This window comes from Panthera onca, chromosome B3 (assembly GCF_046562875.1).
Source record: "Panthera onca isolate mPanOnc1 chromosome B3, mPanOnc1 haplotype 2, whole genome shotgun sequence".
In the NCBI taxonomy this organism is placed as follows: Eukaryota; Metazoa; Chordata; class Mammalia; order Carnivora; family Felidae; genus Panthera; species Panthera onca.
Window position 1 is genome coordinate 61,604,704 of NC_138344.1, and position 17,577 is coordinate 61,622,280.

At 41.6% G+C, this 17,577-nt stretch overlaps 1 protein-coding gene across 5 annotated transcripts in view; it reads right to left on the bottom strand.

The window, feature by feature from the left end:
* Positions 1-17,577, bottom strand: part of NUSAP1 (nucleolar and spindle associated protein 1) — a 44,225-nt gene that overhangs the window by 19,624 nt on the left and 7,024 nt on the right. Inside the window, exons 2-5 of one of the 5 annotated variants that reach the window (XM_060618896.2) lie at positions 14,694-14,762; positions 9,061-9,204; positions 8,160-8,262; positions 5,832-5,933 (exon numbers count right to left, since the gene is read on the bottom strand). In XM_060618896.2, coding sequence (XP_060474879.1) covers positions 5,832-5,933; positions 8,160-8,262; positions 9,061-9,204; positions 14,694-14,762 — 418 coding nt within the window. Of the gene's footprint in view, positions 1-5,831; positions 5,934-8,147; positions 8,305-9,060; positions 9,205-14,693; positions 14,763-17,577 lie in introns of all 5 variants that reach the window. The other 4 variants (XM_060618895.2, XM_060618894.2, XM_060618893.2 and 1 more) reach the window with 4 other exon arrangements.

A 17,577-nucleotide genomic window follows, 5' to 3' on the forward strand; every position in this document is an offset into this window, starting at 1 on the left:
ACTTAAAGTGATGGTTAATTTTGTCTGTCTCAAAGTTTCCATGGGTAATTGTTCAGATAGCTTTCAAAGTCTTTGGTAACCTAAAATGTTAAGGTTTTGCTTGCACGATAAATTCAGATTGAATTCATTGGATATCTAACCAGATAGAGGCTAAAACATGAATTACTAGATATAGGTTTGTACTTGACTTGTTGCAAAAAAACTAAGGATATTTGGAACTGTTGAAAAACATGCTTTTTGCTTAATGGATTCATAAGTTTGCCATCTAAAAAAAAATTCTGATGTAACAGAGTTCACGATTGGTTACTACTTAGGTTTCACTGGAGACTAAGGTTTCTAAGAGTTAAAATTCTGCTAAATGTAGTTGATAAAAATAAGAAAAGCAACTCTGTGTGTAGATAAGTAGGAGATATGAAAGAAAGATATAAGAAATGTAAATGTATTTTTGTTGAAGGTAAAAGTAAGTAACTTTGTCCTAAATGAGACTGGTTATCTGAAGCAAAAGGGCTTGGGACAAAACCTAAATGCAAAGAAAAGTTGTAGAAGGTTCGTGAAGGAAAATCTTTAAAAAGAAATTTTATGTGTGGTCAGGACAGAGTAAGGTTAAAATAAATGGATTTTAAAAGTACACAGGGCTAAGATTAAAATTCCTTCTTTGATCCAAAGGCTGGGAAAATAATGGCAATACTCTTGATGCCGGCCTCCAAATCCTCCACATTTGTGTTGTTCTTGTTTAGCAGAGGAACGGATGCCTCTGCCATATGAGGGATGGGTGATATATGAAGGGCTTTTACTAAGATACTAAACTTAACCCACTGTATGCCAAAAATGGATATCCACATGGCCGAAACATATTCATGTGGGCATTGTTGAAAAAGGCAGGGAATAGACCTTGACTTTGGCCCTTTAACCCCTTCCCTCAATGGCCAATGATTAATATATAAGTTACTGTTGGGCCAAAATAAAATTAGCACATTGTATGACGACCAGGAAAGTCTTGCTTGGTCACAGTCAGACTTCAGCTCAGGTCATGATCTCATAGTTCCTGAATTCAAGCCCCGCATCAAGCTCTGTGCTGACAGCTCAGAGCCTGGAGACTGCTTTGGATTCTGTTTTGTTTTGTTTTTACTAATTGGGTAAAGGCCTTCCCCTACAAGACAGAAAAGTCACAAAAGTAAGAAAAATTCTGCTTTATAAAATAATACCCAGGTTTGGCTTATCTAAAAATTTGCAAATTAATTATGGTAAATGGCTGCCTTCACTCTTTCTCTAGAACTCCTGGCTCTTAAAAAAGTTTTACACATTAAAATAAAGTAGACTGTCTGCTTATACTCAGCCAAAACTCTAAATTAAACACCTCACAGGCATCAGATGCTTTAAAAAAAATTTTTTTTTAATTAAGTTAGGGCCAAACTCTTGGAAATAGAGCCACCATTGATTACTTACTGCTCCTGCTTCTCTATCATTTGGGTTATGAGAGATTCCCTGACATACGTTGTTTACAAAGTCAGGGTCTCTCCTAGATTATTTGACAGGTTTGGAAACTGTAGACATTATCTTAAGATGCCATCTTGCTGGTCAGTATCATCTTTACCTTGTGTTTTTCTCTTTGTGTCTTCTAATGTTTATGCCGCCTTCCTGTACAACTATACTGTGGGCCACTCGACCAACCTTTGGGTAGACTCTAACTGCTGTACCCCTACACCATCCCTTATCAGCTTGAAGAAGCCAGAATGTTCATTGTTCCTGTTACCTAACAGTAGTTACAGGCCCTATTCCAGGGGAGAAATAAATAGGAAAAGAGTTAATATTAGGCAGGGAGAGATAAGGGATCTTCAGGGAAAAAGACTGTAGCTGCAAATCGGAGGCGTCCCCCCACCACCCCATTATCAAGGGCATAAAGAGGGGATCTAAATGAGATAGACAGTCTAATCCTAAGACAACAGATGCGGGCCCTTGGGTCTACCCTAACCACCTTACACCAGTGGGTCAGGGAACGAGTACCTATGAATCTGACCACAGATGCTCACCCCTTTAAACCAGGAGATGCAATATGGATAAAGGAATGAACTGTTCAACCCCTAAAACCTCTCTGGAGGGGACCGTTCACTGTCATTTTGTCCACCCCTATTGCAGTAACGGTAGTAGATGTGGGTCCCTGGATTCACTACAGCAGAGTGAAGCCAGCATTTCAAAACTGGGAGTGCATTCCTGATCCATCAATGCCATGCAAGCTGACCATATGGAAAAAGCAATCTGCAACTCTGGAGCCTCCAGGAGACTGCAGCCCTGCTCTAGTCACTCTGGAAGCTGACTAATCCACGCATGGCAGAAGCTACAGGAGTTGACGGTCCAATGAAACAAAAGACTATCCTTACCTTCTCTATGTTTCCTTACTGTGATGCACTGTCAGACCTTGTTTCTATTATTGTGATTTTTGTTCTACTGAGGCCGCCACAGCCAGCTAGAAATGTGGTGAGAAGTTTCTGTTAACACTCACCTTCCTTTTGTGGACAGGATACTTCGTTGGTACCAACAAGGGGAAATGATGGCCGTAAGAGACTATAAAAATTAGATCCCCACAAACCTTATAGTAAAACAAAATACCCCAGTCCTACTACCAGGGTTTGGCTTCTCAAAAGCCCAATTATTGGGAAAAACTGTCTTGCCTAGTGGAGAAAAAGTTCATCGTCATCTCTGTTAAAAACTTAACATGCCTAGGCCAAAGATTTTATAACTCAACTGCCAGAAAAACCCAATGGTGGGGGACCCCAGATCACCTTGAGCCAGATCCCCACCCCTTGTCTAACTTCTCTCATCTCCGACAGGCCTGGGACAATGTCATCGCAGCTATCAAACGGCAGGCCCCAGGTGGACCATACTAGATATGTGGAAGGACAGCCTATACAAACCTCTAAACCAAGATGATGCTCTTTGACCCTAAATAGAGGGGTCCAAACATCAAAGTAAGGAAAGAAGAAAAACCTCAAGGCAATCTAGCTATATGCCCACGTGACAATAGCCCTCACAACCTTGTAACAGGCAACCACTTAATAAGACTGCATGTTTGTGTGTTACCATATATGGGAAACAAAGAAGTAAAAAATATATAAAAAACTATGCCACATGGCGTTCGGGGCTCAGTTCTTTGGGTACGAACCCAACTGAGCGGTGCCGGCAGGAATAAAGTTGCTTCCTGGAAAGAAAAGCCTCGGTATCACTACTCTGTGCAAGAATTTTGCTACAGTTACACTAATCAACAGATTTGCAATGTACATGAGACAGCCTTCTATTGGAAAATGTCATCTAGGACTTTCACAGCTAGACAGAAGTCAATGCTTGGCTTTAAAGCTTCAAAGGACAGGGGCACCTGGGTGGCTCAGTCAGTTGAGCGTCCGATTTCGGCTCAGGTCATGATTTCATGGTCCATGAGTTCAAGCCCTGCGTCAAGCTCTGTGCTGACAGCTCAGAGCCTGGAGCCTGTTTCACATTCCTTGTCTCCCTCTCTCTTTGCCCCTCCCCCACTCATGCTCTGTGTCTCTGACAAAAATAAACATTAAATAAATAAATAAATAAAAATAAAGCTTCAAAGGACAGGTGGACTCTCTCATTAGAAGTTACTACAGGCCAATTGGGTGGCTCAGTCAGTTAAGCATCTGACTTTGACTCAGGTCATGATCTCATGGTTGGTGAATTTGAGCCCTACCATCGGGCTCTGTGCTAACGGCTCAGAGCCTGCTTCAGATTCTCTGTCTCCCCCCGACACTCTCTCTCTACCCCTACCCTACACACGCTCTGTCTCTTGGTGTCTCAAAAATAAAAATACATTAAAAAAAAAAGTTACTGTCTGGGGTGCCTGGGTGCTCAGTTGGTTAAGGGTCTGACTCTTAATTTTGGCTTAGGTCATGATCTCAGTTTTTGAGTTCGAGGCCCACATTGGGCTCCATATTGACAGCACAGAGCATACTTGGGATTCTCTCTCTCCCTTTCTCTGCCCCTCCCCCACTTGTGCTTTCCCGCTTTCAAAATTAAAAAAAAAAAAAAAAAGAAAAAGTTACTCCAGCCCGTGACTTGAAGTTGAAGCCAATGCTTATTTACCATGTGAAAATCCTAGGGCCGTTAAAAATTATATGGCACTTACTCTGCTTATGGTCTATAAATGGAATATAGCCTTGATGATAGCACATCTGTTCACAACATGATTTACTGAGTATTTTAAGCCTAGTATTGAGACCTACTGCTCAGAAAAAAAGATTTCTTTAAAAGAGTGACTGTTTATTGACAATGTACCTGGTCACCCAAGATCTCTGTGGGAGATGTACAAGATTAATGGTAGTTTCTTTCTTTCTTTCTTTCTTTCTTTCTTTCTTTCTTTCTTTCTTTCTCTCGCTCTCTTTCTCTTTTTAACATTTATTTTTGAGAGAGAGGCAGAGTGTGAGTGGGGGAGGGACAGACAGAGAGGGAGACACAGAATGTGAAGCAGGCTCCAGGTTCTGAGCTGTCAGCACAGGACTCGAACTCACCAGCTGTGAGATTGTGACCTGAGCCCAAGCTGGCCACTTAACTGACTAAGTCACCCAAGCGCTCCAGATTAATGGTATTTTAATGCCTGCTAACATAACATCCATTCTGTAGCCCATGGATCAAGGAGTCATTTAGACTTTCAAGTCCTATTTGAGAAGTACATTTTGTAAGGTATAGCTGCCATAGACAGTAATTCCTCTGATGGACCTGGGCAAAACTGAAATCCTTCTGGAAAAGATGCACCATTCTAGATGCCATTAAGAACATCTGTCATTCGCCGCAAGTAATCAAAATATCAACACAACCAAGTTTGCAAGAAGCTGATTTCAACCCTCAAGGATGACTTTGAGGAAACTTCAGTGGAGGAAGTAACTGCAGATGTGGAAACAACAAGAGAACTAGAATAAGTGGAGGCTATATACATATAACTGAAGGCTATATACATATAAGCTGCAATCTCATGATAAAACTGTAATGGGTGAGGAGTTGCTTCTTATGGATAAGAAAGTGGCTTCTTGAGATGGAATCTACTCCTGGTGAAGATGCTGTGAAGATTGTTGAAATGACAACAAAGGACTTAGAATATTCCATAAACTTAGTTGATAAAGCAGCAACAGGGTTTGAGAAGATAGACTCCTCTATTTTGAAAGAAGTCTATTGTGGGTAAAATGCTATCAAACAGCATTCATTGCTACTGAGAAATCATTAGTGAAAGGAAGTCAACTGATGAGGCAAACTTCACTGTTGTCTTATTTTTAGAAACTCCATAGCCACTCCCAACTGCCATACCAAGCATTCAACAGTCATCAATACCGAGGCCAGACCCTCCACCAGGAAAGAGATTGCTACTCGCTGAAAGCTCAGATGATAGTTAGCGCTTTTTAAGCAATAAAGTATTTTTAAATTAAAGATATGTGTATGTTTTTTTGAGACATAATGCTATCACACACCTGACAGACTACAGTACAGTGTCAACATAACCTTTACATGCACGGGGGAAACAAACTCATTTGATTCACTTTACTGCAATAATTGCTTTACTGCAGTGGTCTGGAACTGAAGCCACAGTATCAGATATGTCTGTATCAACCTGATGAAAAAGGTGGTATAACGCACTCCCACTGTAAGCTGAGGAAGTGAGTTTACTGAGGATAAGTTGCCCGTGGTCTCACAGTGAGAAAATTAGAGAATGAGAATGCAAGCCCCAGTTCCAGCATTCAAGGTTTCAGCTGTTATGGTGCACCGCCTATTTGGAATTAGCCTGAAGGGGCCAACTATTACTTTGTTTCTTTGTGTGCAAAACTTACTTGGAGTAGTGCTTACAGTTCTTTTATTTTTTCCAGGTTTGGAAAATCCATCTGTGTAGAGCGGCCTCTTTTTTTCCGAAGGAACCTTTGAATCTTCATTACCTGAGTCAAAAGATACACAAATGATGAAAGATTCCAAAACAAGTTCTTCCAATTAAGAAATATCTAGAAGTTAACATGGGGCATTTTCATTTGACAGGGTCTGCCAAAGTGGTGGAAAAAATGAGCACAAAGAATGAGTTACAGCATCACTACAATTTTAGCTCATATGCTTCAAGTAGCCAAAAATTTTATGCTTCCTGTACAGAGGTTATATAAATATATCAGAAATTTAAGAACACTTTTTCAAAATTTTGCTATGAACAGATTATTGTTATAACAAGAATGATACAATCACAAAATCCCAGGGCACCTGGCTGGCTCCGTTGGTGGAGTGTGCGACTCTTGATGTTGGGGTTACGTTCAAGCCCCACATTGGGGTGTAGAGATTACATAAAAACAAAATCTTGGGGCACCTGGGTGGCTCAGTCGGTTAAGCGGCCGACTTCGGCTCAGGTCATGATTTCGCAGTCCTTGAGTTCAAGCCCCGTGTCGGGCTCTGTGCTGACAGCTCAGAGCCTGGAGCCTGTTTCAGATTCTGTGTCTCCCTCTCTCTGACCACCCCCCCCCCGTTCATGCTCTGTCTCTCTCTGTCTCAAAAATAAATAAACGTTAAAAAAAACAAAAAACAAAAAACAAAATCTTAAAAAAAAAATTACACAGGGGCGCCTGGGTGGCTCAGTGGGTTAAGCGTCCGACTTCGGCTCAGGTCATGATCTTGCGGTGAGTTCGAGCCCCGTGTCGGGCTCTGTGCTGACAGCTCAGAGCCTGGAGCCTGTTTCAGATTCTGTGTCTCCCTCTCTCTCTGACCCTCTCCCATTCATGCTCGGTCTCTCTCTGTCTCAAAAATAAATAAACGTTAAAAAAAAAAATTACACAATCCCATCACCCGAATAAACACCATTAGCATTTTGACATATTTCCTCAGGTCCTCTGCTTCTATACTTGTTTTGTTTTTGTTCTTTAAATCCAGCTGAAATCATGGTGTATACATTTGTGACTTTCCCTCACTGACTTTCCCTCCTTCACCACTTTCCACATTCTGCCATCTTTTCAATTTGAGGCAATCTACTAAAAAATATCCAGGGGTGCCTATGTGGCTCAGTCAGTTAAGCGTCCAACTCTTGGTTTCAGATCAAGTCATGATTTCATGGTTAAGGAGTTCAAGTCCCACATCCGGCTCAGGGCTGACAGCAGGGAAGCTGCTTGGGATTCTCTCTCTCCCTCTGCCCCTCCCTTGCTCTCTCTCAAAATAAATAAACATAAATAAATATCTCTATCTCTATCTATCTATCTATCTATCTATCTATCTATCCATCCATCCATCCATCCATCCAAGTGGATTTTCAATAAATGGTACTTATTTATAAATATGTCACTCATCCTGAAGGTGACCCAATACATCCATAAAATATACAAGAATGACTGGATAGAGCACGAAGGACTGCAGGGGCTTCTGCTTGGACCTTGGCTCTAAAACCAGAAAGGAAAAGTTCCATGAAATAGAGGATATTTAGAGTCAGAATCACTCCTCACCAGATTATTATAAATAATAAAATATTATAAATAGAAAAATAGCAACTTCACAAGGAGCAACTTACCAGTATGATAACCTGCTAACAAGCCACCACCTGTGCCTTCTACGGGTGCTGATGGGAGGACCACCCTGCGGAATTCCTACCCTAAGTGCATGATCCAAATCTAAACCTCAGCACACATTAGACAAACCAAGGCAGAGGACTTCCAAAACTGACCTATGTTAAAAAATATAAACTGTTAAAAAACTATTAAAAAATTTAACTGTTTGGTTGACTAGGCAAAAGGTCTTTGTACCTGTGTCTGGAGTAGGCCAGAAGGAGTTGATGGACAAAATATGAACTCTCCTCATCAAGAAGCAATCAACTACCCTAAGCTTTCCAGCTACCACTCTTACTCTGGTTTTTCCACAATATGGAAGAGGTCTCAAAGGCTTAAACTTTTGCTTTCATTGTAGACACTTAGGAGTTCTACAGCATGGTGTTATGGGTTGAACTGTGTTCCTCAAAAAGTTATGTTGAAGCCTTAACTTGTAGTAACCATGATGTGACCTCAAGAAAAAGGGTCTATTTTGTGGTACTTTGTTATGGCAGTCCTAGGAAATGAGCACACATGACTACCCCCCAGGAATTTCAGGGGTTTTTTTGTTTGTTTTTTTGGTTTTTTACTTATTTGACATACCATCTGTTCTACCTTTTCCTGAGGAAACTGCATTCTCCTCTCCTTGGCTCTTGTCTGGTGGTGAAGGAACTTCTCCAACAGTTCTGAGTTTCTGGTTTTCCTGCTTCTCTTGATTCTGGAATTCAATGGGATCACTTATCTTTATCTCTGAATGATCCTGGTACAATTTTAAAAGGGAATGAATTATTTAAATCAGAAGTCACCACTGCCTTCCAAAAATAGGCACCCAAATTGCAAAGAAGGAAGACAAGTAGGAGAATTAGGTTTCTGAGTGACAGATTGGCTCTTGAGAATGTGAATTTGGGAATAGGACATATGAGAGACCACTGAAAAGCATAAATGGCAAGATTAGATCTCTTAGGGATGAGAAATTAACAAATAATCTAAATGGATAGTCTAATGACTGAGGGAGTATACAGAGCTAGAAAATAAAAATTAGGACTGTGTCTCGTAAAGTTATATTTGCATAAGAAGATTAAAAAGAAAAAAATCAGAGTCCTCCCAAGGCAAGTGAAGCAAGTGAAGGAAGCCCCTGGCTAATCATGTGACTATTCTGCTGAAAGATCAACCCAAGAGTGATCACTAGGTCTGAGGCCAGTTGAAAAGAAAAAAAACCCCACCTTATTTGATGCTGGTTTTTCTTTCCTTCTTACTTACTACTCATCATTAAGTGAATACTTTCATATTTATTCAACAAATACTTAATTTGTGCTTAATCCTTAGTAAGTGCTTCCCAAGAGCCAGTACTCAGAGTGTGATGAGGACCAGCTTAGACTTGGGTCTGAGCTTTCATGGACCTCACAGCATGCAGAATTTACAACCATCTGGTACCATAAAAGAATTCAGAGAAAGCTTCTTAAGAATACACCAATTTTGAACAGGGAGTGCCCAAAATGGTCACACTTCTATTCACCTGGGAGTCAGGGTTTCTGTGGACTGTCCTGCGCCTTCTCCTCATTTTGGTGACATGGTCAACTGGCAACCTCTCAGCTTGTTCCTGGCTGCTGATCTGCATCTCAGCCTCATCACAAGAGGATGCAGAAATTTGACTTCCATCCTGAAGAGAAAGACATTAATCTGCCATGTCCCATTTTTAGAGTTATAATGTTCACGAAGAATCAGAATTTAAACTGAATAAAAAAACTATTTTACAAAAGGTAATTTTAATACTCTCTTGTACTGAATTATAGTCCAGGACAAGAATTTTAGAGTATTCCAAAAGAAATAATCACATTTAACATCCCCAGCTTGAAAAAAATAGGGTAAGAAAGCATTCAATGTTTTCTTAGTGTAATTAAGCCAATTAGCATTAATTTTTTGAGTATATGCTATTTGACAGGCAGTATGCTCTAACTAATAATTACAGCTAATATCACATCTTTACTGGGCTTAGTGTTTATACAGGTTAACTCATTCATTCCTCAAAGCCTAGGACATAGGTAGTAACATTATCCCCAGTTTACAGATGGAAAAATTGAGGCTCGGAGTCCAAAGTAACTTGTCAAGGCCAAAATAAGGGAGTAAGGTAAAAACAGCACCTGTACAACCATAAACTAAAAGTAAAGAGCTAAATTATCACAACAGTGTGATAAAGGTACCAAAAGATAACATACAAACTTGCTTATTTTATAAGAACTCATTGAGGGCCTAGGTGGCTCAATCGATTAAGCATCTGACTCTTGATTTTGGCTCAGGCCATGATCTTGCTGTTTGGGAGTTCAAGCCCCATGATGGGCTCTGCACTAACAGTGCAGGGCTTGCTTGAAATTCTGTCTCCCTCTCTCTGTGCCTGCCTCTCTCTCTGTCTCTCAATAAATAAACATTTAGGAAAAAAAAAAGCACAGTATAATATTTGCACTTATTAGTATTAATGGCGGAAGACTGGATTCATTATTCAACACATGATACAGAGACAACGATGCTTTTTATCTTTGTGGGGTGGGCAAGGAATCTTAGTTCTTTCACACCAAAAGGAAATGTGGATGGGTACAAGATTTAAATGTAGAAAGGAAACTATAAAAGCACTAGGAAATTGGGGTATGTGGGTGGCTCGGTTGGTTGAGCATCTGATTTCAGCTCAGGTCAAGACCTCACAGCCCATGAGTTTGAGCCCCACATCTGGCTCTGTGCTGACACTTCAGAGCCAGGAGCCCTGCTTTGGATTCTGTGTCTCCCTCTCTCTCTGCCCCTCCCCTGCTCACTCTCTCTCTCTCTAAAATAAAATAAACGTTAAAAAAATAATTAAAAAAAAAAAAAGCCCTAGGAAACAAAATAGGTGAATATATTATCATGAGTATGAGGAAGGCCTTCTTAAACATGTTCTCTTACCTGAAGACTATAAAGGATAGGCTTGATCTGTTCCTGGTGTTTTTGTTTTTAAAAAAATTCAAATGTTTTGAAATAAACTAATATTATACACATACGGCTAAAAAAAAAAAATCCAGTAGTGAAAAGATTATAATGGAAAGCAATTGCTTCTCTGCCCTACCCTTCCCATTTCTAGGGCTTAACTTCAGGTAGTCACTTGTGTATCACTCGTGATTTGCTAGTGGGATATTCATTTGTATTTTCAGTCGCTATGTTTAGTGCCTCTCATATACTGAAATCTAGCTCCTGCCCTACTCTCACCTCCCATCTTCTTCCTGACAGCATGCCACCACCTCAGTCATTCTACGAGTCACCTTTGCTGCTTTAAAGATTCTAAGCCTTTCAATCTTGTCTCACAACTACACAGTATATCCTGTAAATTCCAAGTGCTGCATCCTTATGCTTCCCTTCATTCTGTCCTCCTTTTCTCGCTGTCATCTATTTCTCTTTAAGTTGTGAACATTTATAGCTTGTTACATAACCTTAATTGAACCATCTGTTCCTTGTCTGTGTGCCTGGATTCCAAGAGCTAACAAATCATTAAGTTCTTAAAGCTTTTGTTGTTTTCTTGGTCATCTCAGTCTCCTTTAGGGTCTTTTTATTTATCTTAAGCTCTCTCACACTGGTGACTGGTGCTGCCTATCCTATTTCAAAACAAGGAAGACCTCATTAGAGGCTTGGATGTGTGGGAGGGCCTGTTACCTGGTGCAATCTGATGTACAAGGTCCTTAGGTGGGGAAGAAGCTATTATGTAGAGGAATCCTTGAATGCCAGAAGGCAGAGGACTTTGCTTAATAACACTGACTTTCCTTACTGAGAAACCTTCCAATATTACAAACCGTAGTTTGTAGTGACACCTGGTGCTCTGCTTGTGGAAGTGGTGGGGGTGAATGTTTTATATCCTGATTTTTCAATCCATTTCACTATGGTGCCTGGACCCCACCCCCTGAGAGTTGATTTGGTTGGCCTGGGTTTGGTAAGACCTATGTATCAGCATATTTTATTTATTTTGAGAGAGAAAGAGTGTTAGTGGGGGAGGGGCAGAGAGGAGGAGAGAAGGGGAGAGAGGGAGAGAGAGAGAAAGAATCCCAGCAGGCTCCATGCTTAGTGCATAGCCCGATGCAAGGCTCAATTGAACGACCCTGAGATCATGACCTAATAGGAAATCAAGAGTCAGACACTCAAATGACTGAGCCACCCAGGTGCCCTAATTTATCAGCATTTTAAAAAATCTCCCCAAATGATTCTCCCATGCATCCTGCAATAAGAACCATAATATAAAACAAATTTATGGGGAGGCAAAGAATAAGAAGGTTTTGAGAATGCCAGGTTTTAGAGGTAAAACATTGCAGAAGTAAAATAGTTCCAAGTCATAAAAGGTCCAGGATATGCTAAGGAAGAGGGGGAAGCAAAGTTACAGGAGTGAGGGAACAAGCAGGCAAGGACAGTAAAGAACATCCAGATGGACCTGTGAATTCATTCCAAAGAAAGTCAGGGCATGAGGGGATGAGGAAGACAGCAAGACACCAAATACCAGAAAGCAACCAGGGAGTCGGCAAGTGACAGCTGAAAACAGATAAGCATAAATTCAAAGAAACAAGGATACATGAGAATAGGAAGATGCTATCTGTATCCCACCTCCCAACTCCCTGGATAGTCATGGGGAAGCAAAAGAAACTGCTTCCACTGTAAAAGTGTTGCCCTTGGGTTACCTGTATTGCTGGAATCTAAAGAGATACTTTTTTTAAGTTTACTTATTTGTGAGAGAGAGAGTGACTGAGTGAGAGAGCAGGAGAGGGGCAGAGAGAGATGGAAAGGAAGAAAATCCCAAGTAGGCTCTGCACGGTCACACTGTCAGTGCAGAGCCCCACAGGCGTTTAACCGACTGAGCCACCCAGGGGCCCCAAGAGATGCTCTTAAAGTACTTATTTATCTCTCCTACAGGGACTCCCTTATTAACAGAGTGCAAGACAGGTCCCCTAATTGTCCTTTTTATTTTATGTTTTAATGTTTATTTATTTTTGAGAAACAGAGAGGGAGGGAGGGAAGGGCACATAAGCATGGGGGGAGGGGCAGAGAGAGAGAGAGAGAGAGAGAGAGACAGACAGACAGACAGAATCCAAAGCAGGCTCCAGGCTCGCAGCTGTCAGCACAGGGTTTGAACTCACCAACCTCAAGATTATGACCTGAGCCAAAGTTGGATGCTTAACCAATTGAACCACCCAGGCACCCCCTTAACTGTCCTATTTAGAAGCCTGTTAGCCCAACTCCCAGAGATTGCATATTTTTCTTTAATGTTTATTTTTGAGACAGACAGAGATAGCACAAGCAGGGGTGGGGCAGACACAGAGAGGGAAATACAGAATCTGAAGCAGGCTCCAGGCTCTGAGCTGTCAGCGCAGATTTCAACATGGGGTTCAAACCCACAAACCATGAGATCATGACCTGAGCCAAAGTCAGAGGCTTATCTCACTAAGCCACCCAGGCACCCCTGAGATTGATTATTTTAATCCCATGCATTTTATGTGAGTCTGGGAGGCTGACAGTGATCAGGAAGGGTATGTTCATTCCTGAATGCACCATGATGTACCTATAATACACTTGTCTAAATCCAAGACTGATGAGGCGCACCTGGTTTAGACACGGAATCCTTGGCACACAGCCACACTAACCCACATACAGCACTTCCCCAACCCATATAGTTAAGGCTGACCTACAGTGTGAGAATAAGGCTTCCAAAATGTGCCATGTCCCACTCACTCAGATGTGATCCATACCTGTGCACTCCCTAGGTGATGATTTGGGGGGGTCTGGAAGTTTGCACGTCTGTCAATCCTTGGTAACATTAATGATCTCTTTGCCATGCATTTGGACTGTGTTGACTCTTTCTGTAGCCTTAGTAAATAAACTCTGTCTATAACAGGTCCTCCCATCAATCTAAGCTCACTATTGATATATTAAGAATTCTTGGGGCTCCTGGGTGGCTCAGTTGATTGAGGGTCTGACTTCAGCTCAGGTCATGATCTCAGAACTCTCTCTCCCCACCCCACCCCTGCCCTTTGCTCTACTTCCTTGCTCTCTCAAAATAAAGTAAAAAAAGAATCCTGACTTAGGAATTCTTTATCTGATTTATGCTTTTGTGAAATTTTTTCAAAATGAAATGGCCCAAAATGCAGAATTTGAAAATAGGATAATTTTAAATTTCGTCCATTAATTGTTATCCAAACTAAAATCTTGATTTCAAATGGCACCACAATCAAGTATCCTATATATGGAAGCGAGGGAGGGAGGAAAGAGATGGGAAGGGAGGGGAGGGGCAAATGGGAAGATGGGGGTACAGGCCGGGGGGGGGGGGAGAGGCGGCAAGAGGTGGGGGCAGATTGAGAGTAATACGATGTAGAATCTTAAAGCTAGAATTCAAAATTAATCCTTTTTTTTCTGTTTTAAGTTAATTAAACCAGGAGCCAAAAGAATTTTAAATATTAATAGCTTTAAATGTTTATAACTTGGAATATAGTTATAGAGATGACAAATACAGAGAGGGGAAAAATTACATTTTTGGTTCATTTTTATATTTACCTTCATTTCCAGATAGATAATGGATGCTCTTCAAAGCCCGGGGCCTTAAGGCCTTTTCCTCCATTTCAAGTTTAGAATCCTGGCTCTGTCAAAACCTTTGGTGTAGGTCTGACACAGCCAGGACAGGCTCTCTCCCATTAGCTCTGGTTTACAGTTCACCACACAGGGCACTTTCACAAGCCCAACTCACAGACCCTTTGACTCTTAATATTCAATTCAGCCAAGCAGATGTTATTTCCATTTTAAAGAACAGAAAACTAAGAATCTAGTCACTTGAGTTTTCCAAGATGACACAAAAAGAAATGACAACTGCTATTTAACCTGGGTTTTTCGGGTTTCAAATCCTGTTCCTTCCCTGCTCATACCAGGCTAGTTCTTGTAATGATTGCCAACTAATAATTAACCTTTGCATTTGTATGAGAACATCTTATTCAACAGATTACTTGCTATATGCAGTTTCTCTATAACAAACAGTTATTATGAAAGGATTTATTATTACCAGTAATTATCTCTTTGGGGTAAATATCATGTCTTAAGTCATCACTCATTAACTAAATATAATTGTTTTAATATTTAATAGGTGATAAAAATATTACTTACCTGATTCTCATTTTCTTTTTTTGCTTCATGTTGAAGGTGGGCTTTCAAGGCTTTTAATAATTTGCCTGCCTGCAGGAAGGTTAAAGACTTTATCAGTAGGGCCAAAAATCAAGTAAGCAAGAAAGATAATAACCTATCTTTCCCATTTTTAAGGACAATTATTCTCCTGGTCTTGTATTCCTCAAGGCAGCCTCTGGGAACAGGAAGATGACCAACACAGAATTGGCCCCACATAGATTTCACACCAGAACGGGGAAGTGAGACAGGGAAAGAGGAAAGGACCACAGAGGCACGGGGCTAAGAACCAGCATGGGGAGGCCTAGGCTATTGTACAGAAACACAAATGGGCACAGTCACCAAGATCTGGACCACGAGTCAGGGTCAACTTCAGGAGGTAACCAGACACACCAGTTCTAAGACAAAGACATGATGTCTATAGCTGCTGAGGTGTGAAGGATGAACAGGACAGCAGTGGCTACAAGGAAGAGGTAAATAAATCACATGGGAAGGCGAGAATGAGGGTGGTTTGTGGAACTCGAATTCAAAGTGGCCAGAGCATGGAGCTGCTGGAGGGATGGTGAGAGAGGACCCTGGGAAAGTGGACAAGGACCAATCCTGCCAGGCCTTATAAGCCTCTTGAAAATACAAACTTTACCCTTAGAGTAAAGGGCATTGTCTGAAGAGTCCGCAGCAGCACAGCAGCACAAAATTTTACCAATTTTGCTTTATTCAAAATTGTCCTACTCTGGTAGGACATTGTGCAGGATGCACTTGATGGCAGGAAGACAAAGTCAGGAAAGCATCTGGAAAGCTGTTGCAGGAAACTAGAAAGGACTGTGGCCTGAACTAGAGCAGGGTTAAGGCAGTATGGACAGATTCAAAACCTTTTTAAGAAGTAAAATCAGTATGAACATAGGGGTTGAGGAATAGTGAAACTTTCTTACACCTAGGTTTCTGCTTGGGCAGCTCATGGAACATGGTGGGGGTCTCTCAGATGAGGAATGCCAAATACAGGCAGGCTTAGAGAGGAGGATGGTTAAAGGGCTCCTGAGGAAAGGGACTCCTATTTTCTCTTTCCAGTCCAGGAAACCTCCCATTCTTGAAAGAGAAATATCAATCTGACTGGTTATGTTTTCTTGTGCTGTAAAAGATCAAGCATATTGGTTATGTTGTCTTTTCCTTCTCCTCCACTCAGCCAGGCAGTTGAAAATCAGAGATTTCCTTCTCAAGGTGGGCTCAGCCACCACTTCTCATACCATTTATCATTGGCCATGTGTCCAGGAGAGAACAGCAGAGATCCAGGTTTGGTTTAGGCTTTAGGGGACAGGAGAGGCTGCGCTTAGGGTGTGAAGCCCATCCTCCAGCCCAGTTCACCAGTATGCCCTATAAGTTATTAGTCACCATACTGGCTAGTAATAGAGTGGTACCTATTTTCTACTTGCTGTTGTTTCTTGAACCTCTCTAAGGGTCTTCTCTGTGAAGGGGATGATTGGCATGGCAAAATTGAGGCATTCTTGGTTCTTCTATCAAATTTTTGCCAACCACTTCATTGGATTTTATCTTTTTTTTTTTTTTTTTGGTAGTGAAAACACTTCACCTAAGATCTACCTTAGCAAAATAATAATAATAATAATTTAAGAGGTAAAGAGAATGTAAGTTGGGGGAGAGGGGCAACGGGAGAGAGAGAATCTTAAGCAGGCTCCACGCTCAGCACAGAGCCTGAAGCAGGGCTCCATCCCATGAGCGTGAAATCATTACCTGAGCCAAAATCAAGAATCGGACACTCAAACAACTGAGCCACCCAGGTGCCCCTAGCTTAGCAAATTTTTAAATATATGATACAATATTGTTTGTCATAGGTTCGAAGTTGTACAGGTTTCCAGAACACTACTTAAAATGCCACAAAAATACCAAGCTTGTGATAATGATAAAACGAGGTGCCTGTGGCAGAGCCAAGTCAGGGTATCTAGCTGACTGATGTTATGGGGTGATGCTCACAAGAACCAAGCAGGAAGTGCAGGTGTTAGTATACACAGGCATTCCCTCAACAAGCACTTATCATGCTGTGCACTGTCCCAGGCACTGGAGAGAGAGTGATAAATGAGATGGACAAGGTCCCCACTCCCCAGGAACCTCTACTGGTGGACCAGTGGGGAAACAGACTTTCTTAAAATTTCATTTAAAAAAAATTTTCCCCCCAATGTTTATTCACTTTTGAGAGACAGAGAGAGACAGAGTGTGAGTAAGGAAGGGGCAGAGAGAGAGGGAGACACAGAATGCAAAGCAGGCTCCAGGCTCTGAGCTGTCAGCACAGAGCCCAATGCAGAGCTCAAACTCATGAACTGAGATCATGACCTGAGCCCAAGTCGGATGCTTAACCGAATGAGCCACCCAGGCGCCCCTAAAATTTCATTTCAAGAGAAAGACAGCTCGAATGGGGCAGAAGGGCAGAAGGCAAGAGAGAATTTCAAGGAGGCTCCATGCTCAGCACAGGGTCCCACATGGGGCTCGATCTCATGACCCTAGGATCATGACCTGAGCCAAAGAGTCAGACACTCAACTGACTGCTGAGCCACCCAGATGCCCCAGCTGTTTTCTTTTTTAAACATTTCCCTCCAAATCAGGATCAAACCAAGTATGTCACCTTACATTTGCAGGAGTCTGGATTTTATTTTGGGTGTGAAGGAAGTCAATCACCTTGATTACCAAGAGACTACTACATTGAGTCAAGAGTACAGGTGGGAAAGCAGCAGGCTGAGGCAGCGGTCAAGGGAAGAGGGTGTGTGGCCCAGGTCTGCAGCACTGGAGATGGTGTCCAGACGTCAGATTTCAGGAGTAATTGGGAGGAAGAGGCTACGAGGATGGATGTGGATCATGAAGAGAA